Here is a 24,042-nt window from a genome sequence, read left to right as displayed (position 1 = left end):
TTGATTCTTTTCTTTAATCATGATTTGGTGGGCTATTTATAGCTTCCCCAACTTAAACTAGCCATTATTTATTTGTTGGCAAAAATCAAACCTTTGATTGATCGATCACTGGTAAGTGACAGATCGATCATTCGATCATAATGATTACTTTTCTATTAGACAATGACTTATTGATCAATGGATTAATCGATCAATATGTTATTGTTGGTCTAGAAAAGTTAAATTGATCGATCATTGACAGTGGTTGATCAATCAATCGAGATTCCCTCTGGCTGTGCAATACAAGTATGATCAATCAGTGTATTTTTATTTGATCGATCATACTTGAAGTCATTTATTGGCAAGGTTCTAACTGATCGATCAAACTGGAGGGATGATTGATCATTTCATGTTAATTCTACTTGCCTGGAAAGCTATGATCGATCATGCGTTATAGCATGAAATGGCCATTTCTTTGATGATCGATCAATTGATTATGGTTGATCGATCATGCTTTATATGTCTGGCCTGCACAATTCTGGATGATCAATCACAGTTAGTGACCTATCGATCATTCTAATGCCAGGTTAAAATGTATATATCTATAAAGCATGAGAATTTCTCTCTAAGTGCTTTAACATGTTTCTAGGTGATGTATATGATGATTCTAAATATGTTTTTATGCAATTTAAATCCTAAAACTCCAATCTTTCAAGTACTTAAGGACTAGGAGTTAGAATACTCACTCACAAATATCGAATGAGTTTAGCATGTTGCAAGTACATCACTAAAGAAGGGTTTTACTTGTGACTTGGCAACATTTGAGTAGGGTGGTAGATTAGCAAGACATATAGCCGAGGCTAGGTCTTCCTTCTATTTGTCTTGTGTGGCAACATCATGTTCATATGATCGTGTAACATTATACTCTTATTGCAACCCTCTGAATCTGGCAAAGTACTCATGAAGATTGTCTTTATATATTTTATTGCACATCTCCTGAAAATATCATAAATCTTTTGTGGACTGCTAGGGGTAGAATATAATTCAAAACATGTGTCCCAGATTGCTTTGGTTGTCTCTAGGTATACCACATTATTTGTCACATGTTCCTCACTATTAATCAACCACTTAATAGCTAGTGTGTCTTCCCTCAACCAAGGGCTGATCCATATGCATTGGTGGCTGAGTTATATGCTCAACAATGCCACTAGTAATAAAAAAACGTTTCACATATTGGGAACAAGATAAATAATTACTGAACCCTTTAGGTGGAAGTGTAGTAATCCTCAACGGATCACCTTTGTTGAAATTAGCATATGTAGAGGAAGGAGAAGTGTTTGACAATTCAGACATTATGACTTACAAAAGAATTTTTTTTTTCGTCTAGAAAACCAATACCTTTTAGGTTAACTTAGGAGGAAAGAGGACAAGCCTTTTTCAAAACTAAAAAAATATTTGAAACTATGGAATGCAAAACTATGTAATTTAAAGAGATCAAATTCAGCAAGTAAAAGTTAGGAAACCAGCCAATAGATCACACAAGCATGATCCATTTTTCGATTTTTTTTTTTTTTGTTGTTGTTTGAGATTCTAAGGCATAATTCTAATAACTCAATAACCAATTGTGATTAAAAAAATGAAAAATAAAATAAAAATCAAACTAGTTATTACTTTCCAAAACTATTCTTCGGACCCTAACTTGAGGTTTTAACAACTTAAAGTTTTAACAACTTAATTGGGCAGTTACTCCAATAAACCAGACCTAAAGGAGAATTTCAAGAGGACTTTTAGAATTCCTAAGGAGGATTTTTTGGCATAAAAATTAAATCAAACAAACAAAGAATGAAGAAAACTCACCCACATAACAAAAAGGAGATTTCAACCATTCAATGTAAAGAAAAAAAATGAATTTTGAGGGGAATAGTTAGGCTTGAGTACAAACAACGTGGTGAATATAAGAACTTGTATTGAATCCCTCATAATGTGAAACATAAGATGAAATTTATCTGATTAAGGGGAGAACTTGTTGAATTGACTTCTGCGTTTTACTGCTCTTCAAAACTAGTCGAACCCTTTGTTGCTTAAGGTTCGCATCTGGTCCTTCAGAGTCGTGCCCCAGCTGGACCTCTAGAGAAAATGAAGACCACCTTGAGATTTGATCAGATGGATTGGACTTCTCTGCACTGGAAAGATGCAGATGTGCTAGTTTTCAACCCTGAACATTGGAGGAACTATGAGAAGACCATTAGGGGTAAGCATATCAGCCTACTAAAACTTTACTACTGCTATATTGTACTATATCTTCCAGTTGAATTGCTTGAAACATCTGAGAGTGGTAGCAGCTGTAGATCTGGTGACCTGCACAAATATTCAGCTGAGATTTCTTAATTTATTAAGTTATGGACCTTTAGGTGCTACATTTTGCTATTTTAGTTAAACCTCCCATAAAATTTGATCATTCTTATAAGAGATTTAGGTGATAAAACTCATCGATTTGCTGGGCCTTGGATGCAGCAGAATTTAGTGTGCCATCAGATGACTCGGATAAAATTGATTATCTCAGTTAATTTGTTACCAGTTCAATTTGAACTGCTGTCCAGCTGTTTGTTTGTGTATTGTGGGGAATAGATTCATGGATGTTCGATTGAGTTTGGAGGATTTGGAGCTATTACCTGCCACATGAATCAGTCAATGGTCTGAGGCACCAGCATCCTTGCTTGCATGCAGATTCTGTGAACACTGCGTAGGCTGATTTACTATTGCTTCATCGTTTCTTCTCATCCTTGGAAGAGTGGATCATAGTTGTTTGTGTATTGAGAGTTCATCGCTGTCAACGATCTGAGGTCAAATTTTGATTTTTTTAAAGAAAAGTCTTATGTTGGAAATGAGTCTATCTGAAGAGCTTTCAAGTAATGGTTGAAGTTCCCATTATGTGATTGAAGTAGCATTATTTTCGTTTATTTTCTCCAAAATACTCATGAGGACATCACCCTTCTGGTTCCTAACTGATAAATTATCTGACTAAAATACTCCTCATTAAGACTTCTTAACTCTAAACCTAACTCAGCACTAATATTACACGTATACCACTGGTTACTACCATTGAGGCTATTATCCGTTGTTTCATGTCTGCAAAAAATTCATTCTAAAAATCATGTGGATGCAGAGGTGGAGACTGGAAGACTGGGGGAAGCTGCATCTCAACAATCATGGACTAGTTGCTTGGCACAGTTGCAGATGTAATGAAAGAACCTCCTGTACAAAATTTGGCTGTTTTAAATGTCACCCAGATGAAAGCACTCGGGAAAGATGGCCACTCATCATTATACTATCATGGGTCAGACTCTGGCCCGGTTCCCCTCCATCGCCAGGACTGCAGTCATTGGTGCCTTCCAGGGGTGGGTTCCTGATACATGGAATGAACTTGTCTATTCACTTGTCCTTTGGCAAGATTTGTTTCATCTTAAAAACTCCTCTTTCCCTTTCTCAAGTACAGAGTTGAGTTACATTGCCAGTTTTCGCATGTTATGTAATGGTGTGTGTATCAGAAGAAAAGGTAACGGATAGTTTATTCTTTTCCAAGGATAAGAGGAGTTGGATTTCTCAGCTGATGATTTTAGTCACCTACTACAAGGTTGATTTTGACAGGAAGCTCGGATAGAGGAAAGCCAAATGGTACTAGACTGCACAGCAACTTTGCTCTAATAAGCTGCTATTTGTTGTTTTCTCCTCAGGGCATGGTAGAAATGGTGGTGCTGGTGGCAGTGAAGAGCAATTACAACGATTGACATGGAGATGCTGCTCGTTAGCTCATTTGGAGTAACTTGTGGAGATTAGATGGTTGAAGGAAAGTCCCATTTTCCACGAACTTCATTCGTAGGCTGTCTAGTAGGTCCTACTTCAGTTGGTGATACAGATGAAAAGGAAAGTTGATGGTTCTTGTAACAAAACAACCACGTCCACATGATAATGGCCTCACACCCACCATACATACAATTACGTTAATATCCACTTAAAAAATACACTCAAAACCCCAACCTGCTTCTACTCCTACTACGGTCGGAAGAAGCGGAGGACGTCTCAACGATGGCTTTGGGAGCCTGTGTCCAAGTGACGTCCATTGGTACGTTCACCTCCAGAGGCGGCGTATTGCAGACTAGACTCCCCGTTTCTTCCGGGAGAAAGCTTAACTTGCCGACATGTACTGGCCTGAAGATGGCCACTCTCTCTTCTTCACTTTCCTTTTCTTCTTCGTCTTCTTCCATTGCTCGCAGAAGCTCCCGAGTGGTTTGTCAAGCTCGAACTGACGAAGGTAAAGGCACTTTTTCATCTTTTCTAGGTGCAAATTTTGGGTGTATGTCGAAGCTAAAGATTTTAGGTAAACTAAGTGGGAATGTATTTCAGAGGAAACTGCACCATTGACGGTGATTTCGTCGGAATTCTTTTGCAGTTTTGGTGGTGACAGATGGTAGCTGGCAAAATGTTGTTATCGGGAGCCAGAGCCCGGTGTTGGTTGAGTTCTGGGCACCCTGGTGCGGTCCCTGTCGGATGATTGCTCCAGTCGTTGATGAATTGGCCAAGGAATACGCAGGGAAGATCGTCTGCTGCAAGGTTAACACTGACGATTGCCCCGGAATTGCTACACAGTACGGGATTCGGAGCATCCCCACCGTGCTTTTCTTCAAAAATGGAGAGAAGAAAGAGAGCGTCATTGGGGCTGTGCCAAGAACTACTCTGACAGACACTATAGAGAAGTACTTGGATTAGTGAAGCTGAAAATTGATCTGGAGACTGTTCTCTGATTAATGGAAATTGTGGTCCAAACGGTTGTTAAATTTGTGGTTTAATCAGTTATTCTTGTATCGATCAAAACTGCATTTTCGTAGAAATGTAGTGGATAATAAGTTTAAGGTCGGGGATCAATTGTGAGATTGTGAGATTGTGATTATTTTTATGGAGCTCTGACAATGAGATTTGAAGGATCCATACGTTGAGAACAGAATAGTTTCTCATCACCCATTCTTATGTAAGACTGTTATGTGATGTTAAGTATCATAGGCCTGTTAGTGCACACTTAGAAAAGTCAAAGTAAACTCTCATTTACCAAAAATCATTAGAGTATGCACGAGGGAAAGTGAAAGTTAATGAACTAGTTCATTTACTTTTACTCGCTCCAATATAAAATGAGTGTAAGTGAATTCTGCGGGTGAAGCCAATTTATTCATTTTCACTGGTTCATTTGCTTTCTTCGTCCTCCTCTCTCTTGAAGCTCCCTGCTTCCCAACCTACATCTCTCTTGTCTCTCATTCTTGGATTCTTTATGTTTTTTTTTTTTGTAAATAAAGTACCAATATACTTAAATGAAATTTCTCTCCTAAAATTTCAACTACTACGATAGGTGGGATCGAACTAGAAAGTAAAAGTGAATGAACTGATTTATTTACTTTCACTCGCTCCAATATAAAACGAGTGTAAGTGAATTCCGTGGGTGAAGCCAATTTATTCACTTTCACTGGCTCATTTGCTTTCTTCGTCCTCCTCTCTCTAGAAGCTCCCTGTATCCTCCTCTCTCTTGAAGCTCTATGCTTCCCAACCTACATCTCTCTGGTCTCTCGCTCTTTGATTCTTTATGTTTTTTTTTTTGTAAATAAAGTACCAATATACTTAAATGAAATTTCTCTCCTAAATTTTCAACTACTACGATAGGTGGGATCAAACTAGACAAGGTTAGACTCGATAGGATTTAGTGAATTAAAACTCGACCTAATTAAGACTTGACACAATGGGACTCTTATGGATCGATATGACACATGAGACACAATGAGGGTGTACTAGTCTTGGCTAAGAAGGATAACAACCAAGAGACTCACTAACAAAGGATGAGGACTGAGACTTCAGCTGGGGCTTTAGACACTTACTAAACTTTGGGCTATAGTAATGAGGATGAACTACTTGGCTATTAAAAGGGAACTGGGCAATGAATGAAATGGAATGGGAATAGGAATTGAAGAAATGACTAGTAGTTTATATGAATCTATAGTAATTATTCTATGAGAGCTTTGCAGATGGGAAAGTAATTTACATGGGTTTCTTTGGCAAAATTTGACTAAATCTAAAGATTACTTTATATAACAGAAACATGATAGTCCTCAAACATTCCAATTCAACTCAATGTTTGTGTTAATATTGGTTTTGTTACCTTACTTCTGACGTTCATAAACAAGCATTATTTTACAAATAACCATGAAGCATTCTCGCGTACAAACAGAGCAGGAATCCCACTTTTCGTGCACTTCATATGATATAAAATACAGCGCACTTCATATGTTATAAATTACAGCTGCTAAAGAGCATGGCTTAATGTACGTACAGATTTGAGGACTGCCACCTCTCGTTCTCGTCTGTTATTCCATCACTGTTGAAATTTTATGACTGGTTTAATCACACACTCTGCATTTATCCATATTAGGAAGTTTAGCTTCAGCTTTGCTTCTTCTGGAGACGCCCAGTGACATGCCCACTGACACTAAGGTCTCAAGTGATCTTCCACTGTTTGCAACGAGGTCCTCGTCTATATCAATTGCATCCTGCAAAGCAGTACAAGTCGTTTGCACAGATTCAAACAACAAAAACATTTATCAATTAAGCGATGATGAATTGAGTATTATTATATTCAACATTATTAGTAGGTATTAAATGATCGACGATCAGGTAGAGTGAGAAATGGGATCAGTTGGAACATGATAAAGACAATTACTCCAAAGAATTCATGAAGAAAGTAACCAAATGATTGAGTAAAGTTCAAAAGATTGTTTCATTTGAAAGTAAAAATAAAATATTAGACAAACCTTTTCAAACACACAAATTACAGTGCTTCCACCAAATGAGAAATAACCAAACTGTCAGGAAACACAGAGAAACATGGGTATGTTAGTTGAAAGACCTTAGTAGTTTAATGCCTGGAGTCAGAACAAGAGACACCAAAATAACATGCATAAACAAATAACAAGAACCCAAAAGACAAATTAAACAAAACTTATCCACAAGTAACAGGTATGAACCTCTTCTCCTTTCCGCACATAGTCCCCCTGCTTCTTGTTGAAAGTGATACTGCCGACCATTGTTGCCCCAATTGCAACAAATGCTACCTGCATCACAGTAAAAGCCTCTTATTTTTTGACATTTGAGTCATAACACTCCGCTAGTTAAGAGGGTTTTTATTTTTATATATTGTTTCACACCCATTGCAATATCCAAATATCTCAGACAACCTCAAGCTGCTCCCACTGTTATTTATAGTCAAATTACAAATATATGTCCACCATTTGAATACAAAAGCACTCTCATGATAAATCTCTTTAAAGAACTAAGAATTAATATGGTAATCAAGAGTCTTAGGCATTTTATTGTGGTATGACTGGTCTTGTAAAATCTTTCAATTCCTACCATGTTGAAATAACCTCCATAAAGGGTCCCTGCTATGTTGAGTGTAAATAAGACCAGTTTTGGACCATATTAGCTAAAATGTGACTTCTCATTGGTGTGAAGCAAGATTCGGTGATCTCTTGCCTTGGATCTTTAGGAATATTTATGGAAGAAAAGAACTTTAAAATTTGACCCCAAATAATTCCCTAAGGATATAATAGAAAAGTTGATTTCTGGATTCCATACTATCAAGATCTTCAACTTAACAGTGTTGGAGAGAAGCAGGAAGAAGGAGAAGAGAGGAGGAGAAGAGGAAAAGAGGAGGAGAGAAGAAAGGGAGAGAATTAGGGTTGTGGAAGATATCCGAAACCTCCTCCTTTCTCCTTAGCCTTTATTTATAGATGTGAAGAGTACATAAATTACAAGTATACCTTTCCCCTTAGAAAGAGTGAGGAAAAGACACAAAATATAAGATATTTATAATAATGACACCTAAGTTTGTTTCTGTCTTTCAACACTCCCCCTCAAGCTGGTGGTGAAAAAACATCGTATATCCCCAGCTTGGTATAGACAGTGGAGAGAATTTTGGAGTTGACTGACTTTGTGAATATATCAGCAAGTTGTCTATGAGTCAAGACATGTTTAAGACTTATGATTCCTGCTTGCAACTTTTTTCTCACAAAGTGAAAGTCCACCTCGATATCCTTAGTTCTCTCATGAAAAACTAGGTTGGAGGCAATGTGGACTGTTGTTTGATTGTCACAATAGAGTTCTCAATTCTGCTAGAAGAGATTTAATTTACAGAAGCTCACTTACTGTACGTGCTATGGCTCTGTATTCTGCTTTTGCACTGGACCTTGCAATGACATTTTGGTTTTTACTCTTCAATGTAACAAGGTTGTCTCCAACTAGAGTATAGTATCCTAAAGTAGATTTTCTATCATCTGGTGATCTAGTCCAATCCACATCGGCAAAACTTTCAATATTGAAATGACCATGACACTTTATCCTGGTGCCTTTTTCAAGTACCTGAGAATCCTCTGCAATACCTGCCAATGAGACATCTAAAGTTTATGCATGTACTGATTGACCACACTGACTGCAAAAGAAATATCTGGTCTAGTCATAGTGAGATAGATAAGCTTGCCAACTAACCTCTGGTACTTGCCCACATCAACTTCTTCTCCCGAGCCAACACATAGTTTTGTATTTGTCTCCATAGGGGTGTTAGCAAGGCGATATCCCATTATTCCTGTTTCTTCAAACAAGTCAATAACATATATTTGATGTGATAAGATGCTAGACTGAAAAACCTAAAACCCCAAGTCTTACATCTTGAATTCATTATATATCTTGTTTTTTACTTGACTGATACTATTGGTATCACTACCAGTCAAAATAATATTATCCACGTATACAGGAAGTGGTACGACACCTTTCTTAGTATGCTTGACAACTACAGAATGGTCCACAGAGCACCTTGTGAACCTGAATTGAATCATTGCTAGACTAAACTTGTCAAAACAGGCCTGCGGAGATTGCTTCAGACCATATAATGATTTTTGAAGGCGGCATACCAACTTCCCCCTCAACCACATATCCATGTGGTTGCTGCATATAAATTTCCTCCTTAATATCACCATTGAGGAAGACATTCTTTACATCTAGTTGAAAGACAGACCATCAAGATTTAGTAGCGAGAGATAATAAGAGACACACCAAGTTGAGTTTGGCGACTGGAGAAAAGGTTTCCTCATAATCAATCCTATAACATTGGGTATAGCCTTTAGCCACAAGGTGTGGTTTAAGGTGGGCCACTGTGTCATCCTGATTTTGTTTGACAGTGAAGACCCATTTACAGCCTATTGGATTTTTGCCACCAGGTAGGGAAACAAGGCACCATGTTTGATTCTTGTAAAGGGCAGTCATCTCTTTGTCCATGGCTGCTTCCCATCCTGGATTCTGTAGGACCTCCTGATAAGAATGAAGAATAGCAACAAAAGAAATAAAGACAGGACATTGACAACATGATGGTGATAACCGATGTGTGGATAAAAATTGAGCAATGGGGTGAGAGGTAGAAGGTCGGGTGCAAGCCGTAGGTTCTTTCTGAAGAGCAATAGGTCGGGTATCAAATGGAGAACCAAAAATTGGGGGTGGAGAAGGAGAGCTTACATCATCGGGATCTGGAGACTCCACGGGTGCAGTGTCGGCCAATGCTTTAGGGGACGGGACAGGTACATCAATACGGCCATGAGCTGCTGAGTCATTAATTGGCATAATAGGCTTAGGAAATTCATTTGTTGCAGAAAAACCAGGTGGGGCACCAAAGGATGGATAAAAGGGCTGGTCCTCAAAGAATGTGACATCACTCGAAACAAACAGTTTCCGAAAGAAATGGATATCCTTTCTGAGTATAGGGTACCCCAAAAAAATACATTTAATTGCCCCGGGATCCAATTTAGAAGTATGGGGGAAGTATCATGAACAAGATAGGTACACCCAAAAACTCTCAAAGGAAGAGAGAACAACTAATTAATAGGAAAAATAAAAGAGTGGTGTCTAGTTACCAGGCACTGAATAATAGGCTGTGAGGATGGCATGGGGCCAATAGAAATGAGGCATATGCATATGATGTAGTAGAGCACGGGCAACCTCAAGAAGGTGTCTATTTTTTCTTTCAGCCACACCATTTTGTTGTGGTGTGTAGACACAAGAAGTTTGGTGAATTATTTGTCCTGACAAAAGGATTGGAAATCTATAGACATATATTCCTTGGCATTATTGGAGTGAAGAATCTTAAAGGTGGTGTTAAACTGAGTAGACACCATGGCACAAAAAAGACTTAAAAAGAGGTAATACTTTTGATCTCTCTTTTAATAAGAACAACCAAGTAACCCGAGAGAAATCATCCACAAATGTAACAAAATACTTTAAACAATAAACATTTGAGATGTTCATCGGGCCCATATATCAGTAAGAACTAAAGAAAATGGGGCAATACCTTTGGTTTCACCGTGAGGAGAATAATTACTCCGCTGTGTTTACTCACTTGATAGTCTTCATAGTTAAGATTGGAAATGGACTATAAGGTGGGAATATTTTTTTTGAGAGACTGAAGGGATGGTGTCCTAACCTATTGTGCCACTGAAGAGCCGTATGCTGAGCACTAGTTGTGGCTGTTAGTGTTGGTGAATCAAGATAATAGAGCCCTCCTCTTTCATGGCCTCCACTAATAACCTGCTTTGTTTTCAGACCCTGAAGAACACAAGAAGTGGGAGCAAAGGCGATGGAAGAGTTAATTTTTTTTGTGAGTTGACTGATGGATAAAAGGTTTAATGGAAACTCAGGAACCAATAGGACATCTTTTAAATGAAGAGTAGGTGTAGCAAATGTGGACCCCACCCCACATACCTTGGTTTGGGATCCATCTGTTATAGAAACAAACTTGTCAAGTAAACAAGGAGATATAGAACTTAGAAGGGTATCAATTATCTGTCAAGTGCTCAAAGGCCCCAGAGTCAATGATCCAGGATGGACAAGTAACTGAAACCATACCTGTTATAGAAGTAGCATCAAAAGGAGAAATCTTGTTGGAGGTGGCCTGGTTGTTTGTATGAGCCATCAGACACTTTATCTTCTGAAGTAGTGTAAATTCTTTGGCAGAGATAGTCTTCTGGCCTCTGGTGTTCTTAAGAGCCATCTTATTGCAAGTTGACAACAATCAGTGAGTAATAATCCATAGTAATCAATCCGAGGATTTTCTACTTCAACACAAATGTCTCGATTAAAGGGACCCAATATGCAGCAACGAGGTTAATGAGACACGATAGCAGCTTCGGTAATGAGAGAGTCAAGCCGAGTTAAGATCCCGAGTTAAGCCGAGTCAAGAAACCAAGTCAAGCTGAGTCAAGATACCGAGTTTAGCCGAGTAAAGATACCAAGATATTCAACGTCTCTATAATTGGCAAGCCGAGCACAGTGGAATTATTTTGACGAATAGAGTGGCATTTACGATGGACATAATACTATTCCGAATTGTGACATGAAGTAATGAAGAATGTGCGGTGCTGAGCATGTGAGACGCCAATCTGGTCTCAGTTTCCTGAACCTAGCTGGGGCGTGAAGTGTGCTGGCTCGGTTTCAGACTTAGGATGTAAGCCAGACAGTAAGTCACCAGCTGGAGACATCCAAAAGCATCAAGGGAAATCTGCTGCTAAAAGAGATACAATCTGGTTGGCAACGTACAGAAATGAGCATGCATCAACAGCTGCAAGAATCAATGCTTTCCTGGTATATTGAAGGCATCTTTCCAAGGGAAAACAGCAACGAAACTGAGACCTGTATACACAGCAACTTACCTGGTATATGCAGCAACAAAAACAGCAAGATGCTGCCGTAGAGTGCAGCAGGAATCCAGATTTAAGGAAGTCAAGATGAAATCTTCCAAGAATAAAATATACGCCAATGAAGTTCTTACTGTTTCCACCGAAAGAAATTCTGGAATTCTGTCACTGTTGCTGGAATCATCTAAAACAGGAAGATTCTTGCTGTATGTTGCTGGAATGATGGAATGAACCAAGCTACAGATATGCCCAGCAAGCTAAAACCAAGCTACAGTGCAAATTACAATCAGGTTTGTAATATCAAACCAAGATATAGAGCAAACTATGATCTGCCAACCAAGCTACAGAGCAAACTGCGATCCGGTTTGTAATCTGTCCTCTTGCTCAAACTACAGAGCCATGATCCCTGATGAATGCGAAAAAGAACTCTAGAAGATCCGTAGAACAGGAAGCTTGAAGCCAGAAACTCCAGGAAGGATGAGCGAGGGAACACCGACAGATCAGTTTCTACCAGAATAGTATGCAGCAAAGTAGTAGTGCTGGTTTCAGAGATTCTATCCAGCAACTTAAAGAGAAAAACGAATTCAGCCAAGTATACTGAGCTCGGGAGTAACAGCTAATATCATTCTTTTCACTGCTCGATCACCGAAACCACCAGGAACTAAAATGCATGCAGCACTAGATCTAGCAAGTTCGACCACTGAGATCTGCATTCCAAGGCAAATGCCAAGATATGGAACATGATTCTCCCGAGCATACTCTGCTGTTCTTATCAACGTAACCAGAAAATTATTAACAAATACTAGGATACTAACATGGGTTATGAACCAGGATTAGGGCAGCAAACAGATTCGGGTTATGAGCTAGCAGAGCAACTTAAGATACCAACAAATATACAGAGCAAAGTAGCAAGCATACCAACGTATGAAAGAGCAGCAGATTAGTAGCAGAAAATCGTCATTAAAAGACGCAGATTAGCAGAAATAAATCGTTATAATACCAAAGGGAGGCATGGGGTATTGACTGCTTCAGATCCAAGAAAAAGAGAAAAACTTATCTTTGTCATGCAGCTCCTCCATGCCGAACAGTGCCCTCATGAATCATGATCCGAGTAAAAGAAAATTTTGAAATCCTGAAATCACAGCTTTGATACCATGTTGATTTCAGGATTCCATTCTATCAAGATCTTCAACTTAGAATGTTGGAGAGAAGAAGAAGGAGAAGAGAAGAGGAGAAGAGGAGGAGAGAAGTAATCACGTGGAGGAGATAAGAAAGGGAGATAATTAGGGTTGTGGACGATATCCAAACCCTCCCCCTTAGCCTTTATTTATAGATGTCAAGAGTACATCAATTACAAATATACCCTTCACCCTAGATGAAGAAAAGACACAAAATATAAGAAATTTGCAATAATGACACCTAATCTTGTCTATGTCTTTCAACAAGAAAAGCAGATTTTCTTTATTGCCTGGTCTGGAAATTAAAGAGTCCAGGACAGGAATTATCACTTATTTGGCAGAACTGAAATTAAATAAATAAAAAATAAAAATTTCGTTGCCCAACTGAGAGCCTGGATTGTATTGGCTATAACACAACCATTAAACAAACAAAACCAATATGACTACCTAGAAGTACCATCTGACCTGCACTAGTTGACAGTTTCAATATTTTTGTCCAGCAATCTTTTAAAGCATGCATTGCCTTTTACAATTTGCCTGTAAACTGAAGAAGTTGCAAAGCAAGCATATGAAAGAGGTCACAAACCTTTCCAAAGTCGGAAGTTGAAATAATGGATACAACTCGTTTGTTCTCAGTGAAGACGTTACAGTATTTGCTATTCACAGCTATTGGATTTACCTAGCAAAAATAAAACAGTTAAGAAAGTGACAATCAAGGATCTTTCTTTTCATTTATCAAGAAATGGACAAGCACATTCACATACAAAACATTGTCAATCAACTTTAACATACAGTGTACAAGTAACCAGGAATATCAAGAAATTGCTCAATAACTCCAGAAACAGGAAGATGGAACCGATGGTAGTCCTGTCAACATTTTGGAAATTAGAGGATAATTTGTCAAGAACTCATAATCTACATAAATCTTGATGATTGCTGACTGCTGGATAAAAATAAAAATAATTCTGCAACTAAGTCTACCTGAGGTGCTAACCGAAATATCACCATAGATCCACTGCTGAAGTTTCCAGCGGCAATGCTTGTACCAAGAAGGCCCTCAACAGAAAACTTACGCCCCTAAAATCAAATGTATCATTCCTCACGGTATCAGAATATATATATATATATATAGGTAACTGAATCCCAACAAAAAGATTCAAAAGCTCTATCATAGTGATGCAATAAAACTAAGAAAGTTTGGATAAAGGTCAATGTCATATTCTTGGTATCCTATGGCATTCTGCCCTCCAAGGTTTCTGTTATGAGATCCTCTGTGAGTGTGAATATGTGTGAACTAGATTTAGTTGTGGCCCTAGATCCAGCGACACAGCAGACAAATTCATGAAAGAACATTAAAGACCATTATAGAGATGTGCATAGGTTTGCACTAGAAGATCTCAAGATGTCAAGATATCTTTAAGAACCGTTGAGGTATGTGATTTATACTCTAGGTTATACCTGATTGAAAAAAAAAATTGAAGCCAAACTGAATTTTCATTTCATAATAAAAAATTTGGAATGCATCAATGATCTGACTTTCAACAACTAGGTCAAAATGACTCAACTAAAATAATCAATAAAAGATACAAATTATTAAAGCACAAACTAACTCTAAAACTGACATGGGCCCCAAATATCTAAATGAACCAAAGCACATAGAGTGCAATTCTTGTCATGGACTCTTTGTGGAAAAACAGTCCCATGATGTTTCGCAAACTGGTATGCTTTACAATCAAAGGAAAACGTAGGACTCAAGAAGGAAATAACTAATAGAGCTCCTTGGTGATGGATGACCAAGCTAAAGATACCAATGACAAGGAGGCATAGAAGACTTCAGTGGTTTAGATATCCACTTGATCATACTATTAAGATAGTACCACGAGTTTTTCTCATGTCTTCCAACAATTATCTTTTTGGTATGGAGGTTTTGAGACACACATAGAAAGATATAAGGCAACAAAACAATTAAGAGCTTTAGTTAGCTGACTTGTTAATAACAAGCTAATAAGAAATTCTAGTACATAGAGAACATAGGTGTAAAGTCCTGAGGTTCATGAGATTAGAAGAGAAGAGAGCGAACAGAGAAAAGAGCTCTGAAACTATCGTAAAAGAGGGCAGTTTCATTACAGGCTTTTGACGTCCTCTAAACCTAATTCATTAAGCCCTTAACTGAAACATTACAAAATACTTCCTTCTAAAATAGCCACTGCTTAGGCTTACAAAAAGATAGGATAACTTCACCTAATCAACTTACATCTACTATGAAGAGGGTATACCACCACACATATAGTGAAAATACAATTTCACCTCTGTACTCTCTAATACTCACCCTCAAGGTGGATCATGAATATAAAAGAACCCAGTTTGTTACAAACAAAGGAACTCACACTTCCCAAGAGCCTTTATAAAATTATCTCTCAATTGATTAACAGAACCATACATATGGAGTCACAATTTTCCCACTATTCATAGCATCTTGTACAAAGAGGCAATCCGCTTCAATAACCTTTGTCCACTCATGGAATATTAGGTTATTGGCAATGAAGATAGCTGTCTAGTTGTCGCACCGCATAAGATCTTTTGTTCCAAAACCAAACTTCACCAGGACATATCTCAACCATATGAGTCAACTGGCTGAGTAAGCCATCGTTCTATACTTTGCGTCAACACACTAGATCAAGCAACCATTGCTTGTTTCTTGGTTTTCTAACTAAGTCACCCTCCAACAAATGTCAGTAGCCTGTAGTGGATTTCCAGTCCATCTTGGATCCAGCATCGCTCACATCCGAAAAACACATAATTCCCAAGATGTTCATAGGATTTGTACGACAATCCTATACCTAGAGCACCCTTCAAGTATTTCAGAATTTTTTTTGCTGCCTTGAGATGAACTCTTCTTGGGTTTTCCATGAACCGAGTTTTAATTCCTACTGCTGAGGAAATGTTAGGTGTAGTTACTGTCATACAAAATAAACTTTCCAATCTATCTTCTATATTGTTTCTAATCTCTAAGGAATGGACTCTGGTCATTGTAAAGATTTGGAATTTACTTCCATTGGAGTTTTCACTGGCTTCGTCCCCAACAAGCCATACTCTTGCAACAAGTCTGTAACATAATTTCTTTGAGACAACACAATACCACCTTTACTTCTGGCACTTTAAGCCAAGAAAATCCTTAATTTGTCCCAAATCTTTGGTTTAAAATTGTCCCTTAAATTAATTTTCACTTCCTCAAGACCTTTTCCATCACATAAACCACCAGAACAATAACACCAGACGGGTGCTTGAGAACAAACATCTAGTGGTCACAATGGCAACATATAAACCCTAAAGAAGTCATTGTTCTACTAAATTTATCAAACCAAGCCCTCAAACTTTACTTCAATTCATAGATCACTTTTTAAATTTGCTGACTTTGCCATTCTCGCCTTGAGCAACATAATTAGGAGGATTACACCACTGGACATGATGATCTTAATTTAATCTTGGAAAATTCCAGCACCTCCTAAAGTTAAGCCTTTCTTTTGTTGTGCTTCCAATGGAAAGTTTTTAACCACCAATCAACTTGTTAGGATGGGTAAGGCAATTGAAGTTTTGTGGTGTAGAGGATGTGCGGGTTGATCATATTTTCAGTCAATATCCTTTTATTTTCTCAGTTTGGGGTGCTTTATTATCAAAATTTGATTTTTCTATGTGCTAGCTAATTTTTTTTTTTCCGGATTTTATGTAAGTTTTTAAAGTGCCCATTGTGAACTTAAAGGTGAATTTTGTTGCAAACTGTTTTTCCAGGACCTTGTGGAAGGGAAAAAAAAGATTTCCCAAAGTTGGGAAAACATCTCTCTCCTGATGCCTTGTGTTCACCCCTTGGTGCCTTGGAAGGAGAGGAACAACTGCCGCTTCAACTGCAAATTCAGAAATGAGGAGGTCTCTGACTTAATCGTTGGTGATGTTTCCTTTCTGGGCTCCACACTAGGACGGAATATCAAAACCTCAGGGCACCTCCCTCCGCTTCAATTGGCAAGCCCTGACCCATCTGTCTGCCCCACCTCGGCTCCCCTACCATGGAAACTTGGCAACCTCCCCCTGTTGGTGCTCTCAAACTCAAGTTTGACGGAAGTACCATTAGCTACTAGGGTTCGCTGGTTTTGGTGGTGTTATCAAGAATTTAGATGGCGGCCCACTTTACTTCTATGATGATTGGTGGTCTCTGACTCTACTTCTGTTGAGCTATTTGCGCTTTTTCAGGGCCACATCATTTTTCGTGGCCACGTCTTTGGCCCCTTTCTTATTGAAGGACACTCCTCGATGGTGATTGGTTGATGCTCCTCTCCGAAGGATCCACCCTGATGTCACTGAATGGTATTCCATGAAATCACTGACATCACTTCTACCCTCACTTGTACCCAGCAAATTCTTTTGCTGACAACTTTGCTAAATAGGGAGCCTCTCTCCAATCCGTTGTTGTGTCAGGAAAGCTTCCCTAAGATGCTCGTATCTTCTTGTTTTCTTTAATAATACTCACATAATTTTCAAAATAAATAAATAAAGATTTTTAATGGTCAGAATCAGTCATTGGGAGTTGTAGTTGACCATATTATTCATTTCACACCTGTTTAGGTAATTTTTTAAGGTGTGCATCATCTTTCAAGTACTTTTTCTCTTCTTCTTCATTTTTTTTTTTTTTTTTTTTTTTTTTTTTTGTGGAGAAAATGAAGCGTTCATTCAACAAGCCCAAAACAGCAACTACATAGCAGGGGAGAGGGGGTGAAAACCCCTTCTCTTGCGAGCTGGTTAGCTAAACAATTAGCTAATATCAAAACATGATTCCAGCAAATTACATTATCAACAAGGTTCAAAACTTCATAAAAGAGCCCTTGAAGCAAGATTCCCAGGGGAGCTGACGTCAAAATTGAGCTTGATGGATGGAGGAATCTATTGTTGCAAGGTGGAATGCTTGGAATGGAAAATTTAAGCAACCTGCTCCCAGTATCCCCCATCAAATTGTTTGAAGTCATTGAGAGTGCAAATCCAGGAAACAGTGTTGTTTTGAAAGCAGTAGAAGGAGCCGATAGAGGAGTGGAATGCCCTTGGAAGTGCTTCCGATTACGCTCTAGCCAGATCAGTACTGTTTTGATAACGCATTGGAGTGATATTGCTACTTCCTCTGATACTCGACTTCCCATTGTTGTCCCTTGGTCCCCTTCTCCTAAGGGGTGTTAAAATTGAACTTTGATGAAAGTTCAGGAGGAAATCCAGGCCCCACTGGAAGTGGGGGTGTTATTGGAGACTGTTCTGGCCAGATCCCCCAGGTATACTTTGCACTATTGAGTTGTTGTGATTCAATTGATATAGAACTCCAAGCCCTTTTGTGTGAGTGGAGGTTTTCTATAACACAATTTCAGGTCCTTTGGAGGTTGATGGTGATTCTTTAGAAGTGGTCTCTTGGTTCAATTTTGAAAAATCCCCCTCCAAGGGAGCTTCTTCCTGTTTTTCATGAAATTCTGCATTACAGGTAGGTACAAATTACATGGATTCATTCACCTAGTAGTGCCAACTCCGTGGCTGATTTGTTGGCTCGTGATAATGTGCATCTCCTGGCTCTTCTGGTTGATGATGCTTTGCACTTTGATGTTCATTTATTTTGCCTTTTCTTTCTCTATTATTGCGTGGACAGTGATTTTTTCCTTTTGTATCTTGTAAATTCTTTCTCTTAATATATTTCTCACGATTCTCAAAATATACTATGTATAGTTGGGAAATAAAGGATAAACTTAGCAAAGGAGAACAAACAACCAGGATAGTTTGCATCACCCAAGAAGAGAGGGTAATTGGTCTTGGTCTCCATCCCTCTATATTGACTTGATCAAAATTTTACACGTGAGGACAAAACTGTCTCACTGCTACACATTATGGTACGACCATAACAACCTCAGTAGCATAGACACCCCCATCGAGCCCCTTGTAATCAACTGCTTATTAGTACAATGACGAGCTTGCCCCTTGGAAAACATAGCGACAGAGACACCCCTAGAAAGCAAATCACTTATTTCAACAAGAACAACAAAGTAGTAATAATAACCAACAATTTTGTCCAGAAAAAGATTACAAAAGGAAATAAAACATTGAAGAACCTTCATAACTGGTGCATTAGTAATCTATAATACACGAAGCCAGTGATTACCTTAACCCAAAATCTTATACTGTCATCAATTGACTTAAATGCCATCAGTCGACAATCAGCAGCACAAACAGCTACGCTGTCATATTCCTCATGTGCAATAGGCCTTGCTCCAGGCTTCAACTCTCTTATGAAAAACTCATTAAATGTCTGCAAAATTTAAAAACATAAGAACATGATTTGAGTTTTTCTAATAGAAGAAGTAATGAGAATGACTGACAAAACATCCCATAATATGAAGGATCTCTCCCACAATGCAATGTCAGAAAAATTACCTTGAAATATTCGACAGGGTACTTTGCATCAGCCACATTAATTTGATCCTAAGAAAATGGAAATCAATGAGTTCACAGAACAGAAGGCAGGTCGCAAGAAATTGTAAGAATGTCAGAAAACCTTATATAATGGAAGCTGTCAATCAATTTTCAAGTGTAATGAGAGGGGCCTTTTAATCTCATGAATGTTCATTATGTGACGTTATAGAAAAAACAAAGCATGTGCTCCTATCTTGGACAAACTTACTGATGAACTGAAAGACTAAATGGGACCCACTCTTAGATTACATTGGAAAAATGATGCTGCTCAGCCCAGTTTGTATTTATACCATGCAAGAATTGACACCTCCTTTGACAGGTTCACTCAAAATTAATTTTGACAAGAGTTCAAAAGGCAATCCTGGACCCAATGCCATTGGGGAGCAGATTAGAAATGATGAGGGCTATACTCGTCTTGCTTGGCTCCCGGGGGAAGTTGACTCTAATGAGGTCAAAGTGAGTACTGTCCTTCAGGGTATGATCCTCTATAGTGAAAAATTATCCTCCCCTTTGAACATGGAAATAATTTCCTCAATTTTATTAAGTTGAGACAATAAGAACTAGAGATAGAAGAAAGAAGCGAGAAGAGAGGGAAGAGGAGGAATCTTTAATGTCATAGAAGGCATTCCAAGTGGTGCCGAGGAGGTTTGGAAAAGAAGGAGCACCAGGAAATCACCTTCAACAATGATTGGTCTGGAGAATTGATCCTGAAAGAAAGAGTCCCTGGCGGAGGGCCATAAGCTCAGTATTAGTAGAATTCAATGTTCCGAAAGGCCCAGAATAAGTGAGGAGGGTGGTACCCTAAGAATTGCGGATAACACAGCAAAAGCCAGCAGACCCTGGGTTTCCAAGAGAACTTCCATCGAAATTGAGCTTGAGAAAGCCCGGTGGTGGAGTCGTCCACTCATGAACAGATGGGCTGGGTGACGAGGCAGACATCTGGGCAATAAGATGCTAATTGTTACAAATAGAGATATTGGCCAGGTGGGCGAACTCCTTTCTAGTGAGGACCCAAGAGGAAATCTGCCCAATGATGCCCATGGCAACTTCATTAGCATTGGCGAACTTGAAGCTGAAGTGGTGGTTATTTCTTTCCCTCCAAAGCCCTTAAGGGAAGTGACCAAAGTAGGTAGAAAGGAGGGTTTTCCCCACACAAGGAAGGGAATATCTGAGGAGCCAATAGCAGGTGGAATTGAGATCGCTAGGATGGAAAATCTGGATGCCAATGAGATTGAACAACTAGGTCCAGACTCTCCAAGTAAAAGGGCAGTGAAGGAGTAAGTGAGAGACTTTCCTCGCCAAGGCCGCTGAGGGGGCAGAGAATGGAAAGTATCATATTGCTACACTTCCAAAGGTTGTCAACCATTAGGATTTTGTTGTGAATAACACTTCATACAAAAAATCTGATATTTGGAGGGGTAGAGAAACGCCAAGCAAATGCCGCATGATTCTACCTAAGGCCCAACACCCAACAAGAGAGGTGGAGGTAGGCGGAGGCAACCGAGAACTTCCCATTGGTAGTGTGTGTCTAGATGATTTTGTCCTCAACCTAGGCATGGAGAGGAATAGAGCCAAGGTCCTCCAAGAGGGTGTAGTCATCAATGGCAACAATATCATTGAGACCTCGCCTGAGGTGAAGGTTCCAGCAAGTGTCGGCCTCCACGAGTCAACTATAGAGATGGAAGGGTTGCAGCTAAGGGTTGATAGCCAGAGTAATAGTCCTTGAGCGGTCCAGAGTCACCCCACCAATCAACCCAAAACAAGGGGAGGCGGCCATTCCCAACAAAGTATCTCACCACCATCACAAAGGTAGGCAATAGCAGGTAAATAGAGCACTAGAAAGGATAAAGCTTATGGCATGGTCCTCCACTCGTCCACGATAGAGGCTAAGAAGGGCATCCGAATCATCAAGAAGGGCAGAGGTGAGAAGAAAGAAGGGCAGAGCTGAGAAGAAAGAAGTGCATCCGAATCATCAAGACCATGACAAAGGTGGAGGTCCCAAGCGCCTGATCCCCAAGCATTAGCAAGCGAGAGACAACATTGGGTGGAGGCCTGCCAAACACTACTAAAGGAAGTCTCCCAACAATCCTTCCAAAAGCGAATCAAGCGACTGTTACCAACATGAAATCGAATGCCCGAACAAAATAAAGGAAGAAGGAGGTAGATAGCTCTTCAGATTGGAGAGAGGGTATATCTCCTTCCTCCCGAGGTCCACCAATGCTCCTGCCAATTTAGCTTGAATGTCACCATTTATCTCCCAAGGTTGTTGTCAGTAGTATTGAATTCCAGATCCACTTGAGGAAGGCCATGTTCATATCCTTGGTGAGCTGAATACCCAAACCTCCCCTAGATTTGGAAGTGTACACATCCTTCCATCTCACAAGATGATATTTAAAGTCCAAAGAAGTACCGCACCAAATAAATCTTATCATTAATTCGTCGATTTGATGGCAAATCGAAGCAGGACAATACATAAATGAGAGAAAATAATTAGGGATACCAGCCAAACAGGATTTGAGAAGAATAAGTCTTCCAGCCTTTGAAAGGAGACGACCCCTCCAAGTGGCCAACCGAGTCTCCAACCTCTCAATAACCGGGTTCCAAAGCTCCTTGTTCATACAAGAGGTAAAAAGGGGGAGACATAGGTATGTGGTCGGAAAGGAGGAAAGAGAACACCCCAAAAGACCAGCCATGGATCGAAGTGTTAGGAATTAGACACCCTAATTCCAAACTAACGAGAGCAATAACAACAATTGCAGAAGAAAGGAAAAGGCAAGCACGAAAAAGACAACAAGATTTATACATGTTCGCCTCAAGGTGATTTGCACTACTACAGTAATACACTATGAAGATAAAATAGTTTACAAGAGAAATCACACACTTACAGGTGTCTTTCTCTAACCTCTCGAGGGCTACAACTCAAGCTCCTTCTCGGTGATGATAAAACCCTAATAGCGACGCCCTTCAATTATAAAGAGAAAATTAGGGCAACCGCGATACAAGAATAAAATTCCCAAACTGCTCTTAATGAAACAATAGTTAATATATCGTGGACCGGGCTGGGGTTCCGCCCCCACACCCCCAGGAGGGGGGCTTCCTGCCCCCCTTCCAACCCCCATGATGACCTCATGTACCGACACAGCGTAGGGCGTTGATTAGGCGCCACAACTTAACAATCTCCCACTTGGAGACTAGTCCATCATCAATATCTCCTCTGCAGTGGCAATAACTTCTCAATCCTCAGAGAGAAGTCCAACTAAAGTTGCACACAACTTCAATTTCTCAATTGTAACAATCTTTGTCAACATATCAGCCGGATTCTAACTTCCTTGAATCTTCTCAAGTACTAAGACTCCATCATCCAGAACCGATCTGATGAAGTGATAATGCACCTATATGTGCTTTGTTTTGGCATGATAAACGGGATTCTTTGCTAAATAAATAGCACTCTGATAGTCACAATACAACACATTCGTCCCATGCTTGAGACCTAATTCTTCCCAGAAAGACTGCAACCATACCATCTCTTTGCTAGCTTCAGTCACAACATCATATTCTGCCTCTGTAGTGGAAAGAGCAACTATCTTTTGCAACTCAGAGACCCAACTAACTGCTGTACCGCCCAATGTGTATACATATTTAGTGGTACTTTTCCTACCATCAATGTCTCCAGCCATGTCAGCATCTACATAAGCTTGTAATCCCAAGTCTAACTTTCTGAAACATAAGGCTGAGTCTACAGTGCCTCTGAAATACCTGAGAATCCACTTCACTGCTTCCCAATGTTGCTTACTTGGATTACTCATATATCTGCTCACAACTCCCACTACATGAGCTATGTTTGGTCAAGTGCACACCATGGCATACATGAGACTGCCAATAGCAGAAGCATAAGACACATTGGCCATGTTGGCTCGCTCTTGCTCTTTAGAAGGTGACTGCTCCTTAGATAGCCTAAAGTGACTAGCCAAAGGAGTACTCAATAGTTTTGCATCGTTCATGTTGAACCTGCTCAACACCTTCTTTACATATTCTTCTTATGACAATTTCAAGACATCAGTATCACTAGTAATCTTCATCCCAAGGTTTTGTTTTGCAGCACCCAAATCCTTCATTGCAAACTTCTTGGACAACTCCCTTTTCAACTTATATATTTCCTGTTTGCAAACACCTGCTATCAACATGTCATTAACATATAGCAGTAGAATGATGTAGGAGTCATCAAGCTTCTTCACATAACAGCAATGCCGCTTGACACCTCAAGAAACCATTACTACTTATAATGGTGTCAAACCTCTTATACCATTGTCTTGGAGCTTATTTAAGACCATACAAACCTTTCCCTGTGCTTTGAAATCTTGTAGCTGCATCATGTAAATTTCTTCCTCCAAATTACCATGAAGAAAGGTTGTTTCTACATCCAACTGCTCTAAGTGTAAGTCTTTATTTGCCACTAGTCCAACCACTATTCTAATAGTGGTCAATTTCAGTATTGGAGAGAAAATCTCAGTGTAAATACAATTAAGGAGGGAAGCCTTCCCGAACAATGAGTGATTGCTGGGAAGTTCCGAATTTTGCCAATTTATCAACCAAAGAGTTGGCTGATCGAGGAATGAGATTCC

General features: G+C 39.3%; 2 protein-coding genes across 4 annotated transcripts in view; one reads left to right on the top strand and one right to left on the bottom strand.

Moving 5' to 3' along the window:
* The first annotated feature begins 4,008 nt into the window (after positions 1-4,008).
* Positions 4,009-4,927, top strand: LOC137950481 (uncharacterized). The gene is made up of 2 exons (XM_068796965.1): positions 4,009-4,291; positions 4,430-4,927. Exons 1-2 carry the CDS (start codon positions 4,066-4,068, stop codon positions 4,744-4,746), a joined length of 543 nt encoding a protein of 180 aa, XP_068653066.1. The 5' UTR covers positions 4,009-4,065; the 3' UTR covers positions 4,747-4,927.
* A 1,206-nt stretch (positions 4,928-6,133) lies between these two features.
* The window catches only part of LOC137949994 (phosphatidylserine decarboxylase proenzyme 2-like), a 113,292-nt gene continuing 95,383 nt past the window's right edge, over positions 6,134-24,042 (bottom strand). For 2 of the 3 annotated variants that reach the window (XM_068796309.1, XM_068796311.1), the window contains 8 exons: positions 19,382-19,429; positions 19,110-19,256; positions 13,910-14,005; positions 13,721-13,795; positions 13,515-13,607; positions 7,041-7,127; positions 6,828-6,878; positions 6,134-6,566 (listed from right to left, as the gene is read on the bottom strand). In XM_068796309.1, the coding sequence (XP_068652410.1) occupies positions 6,417-6,566; positions 6,828-6,878; positions 7,041-7,127; positions 13,515-13,607; positions 13,721-13,795; positions 13,910-14,005; positions 19,110-19,256; positions 19,382-19,429 (747 nt within the window). In that variant the 3' untranslated portion in view covers positions 6,134-6,416. The remainder of the gene's footprint in view (positions 6,567-6,827; positions 6,879-7,040; positions 7,128-13,514; positions 13,608-13,720; positions 13,796-13,909; positions 14,006-19,109; positions 19,257-19,381; positions 19,430-24,042) is intronic. The other variant, XM_068796310.1, reaches the window with a different exon arrangement.

The sequence above is a fragment of the Aristolochia californica genome, unplaced genomic scaffold (genome assembly GCF_029961685.1).
Source record: "Aristolochia californica isolate CCGP_79_NKW_82.1479 unplaced genomic scaffold, dmAriCali1.0.hap1 SCAF_14, whole genome shotgun sequence".
Taxonomy (NCBI): Eukaryota; Viridiplantae; Streptophyta; class Magnoliopsida; order Piperales; family Aristolochiaceae; genus Aristolochia; species Aristolochia californica.
Note: the sequence above shows the minus strand (reverse complement) of the source record. Positions and strands in the feature narration are given on the sequence as shown.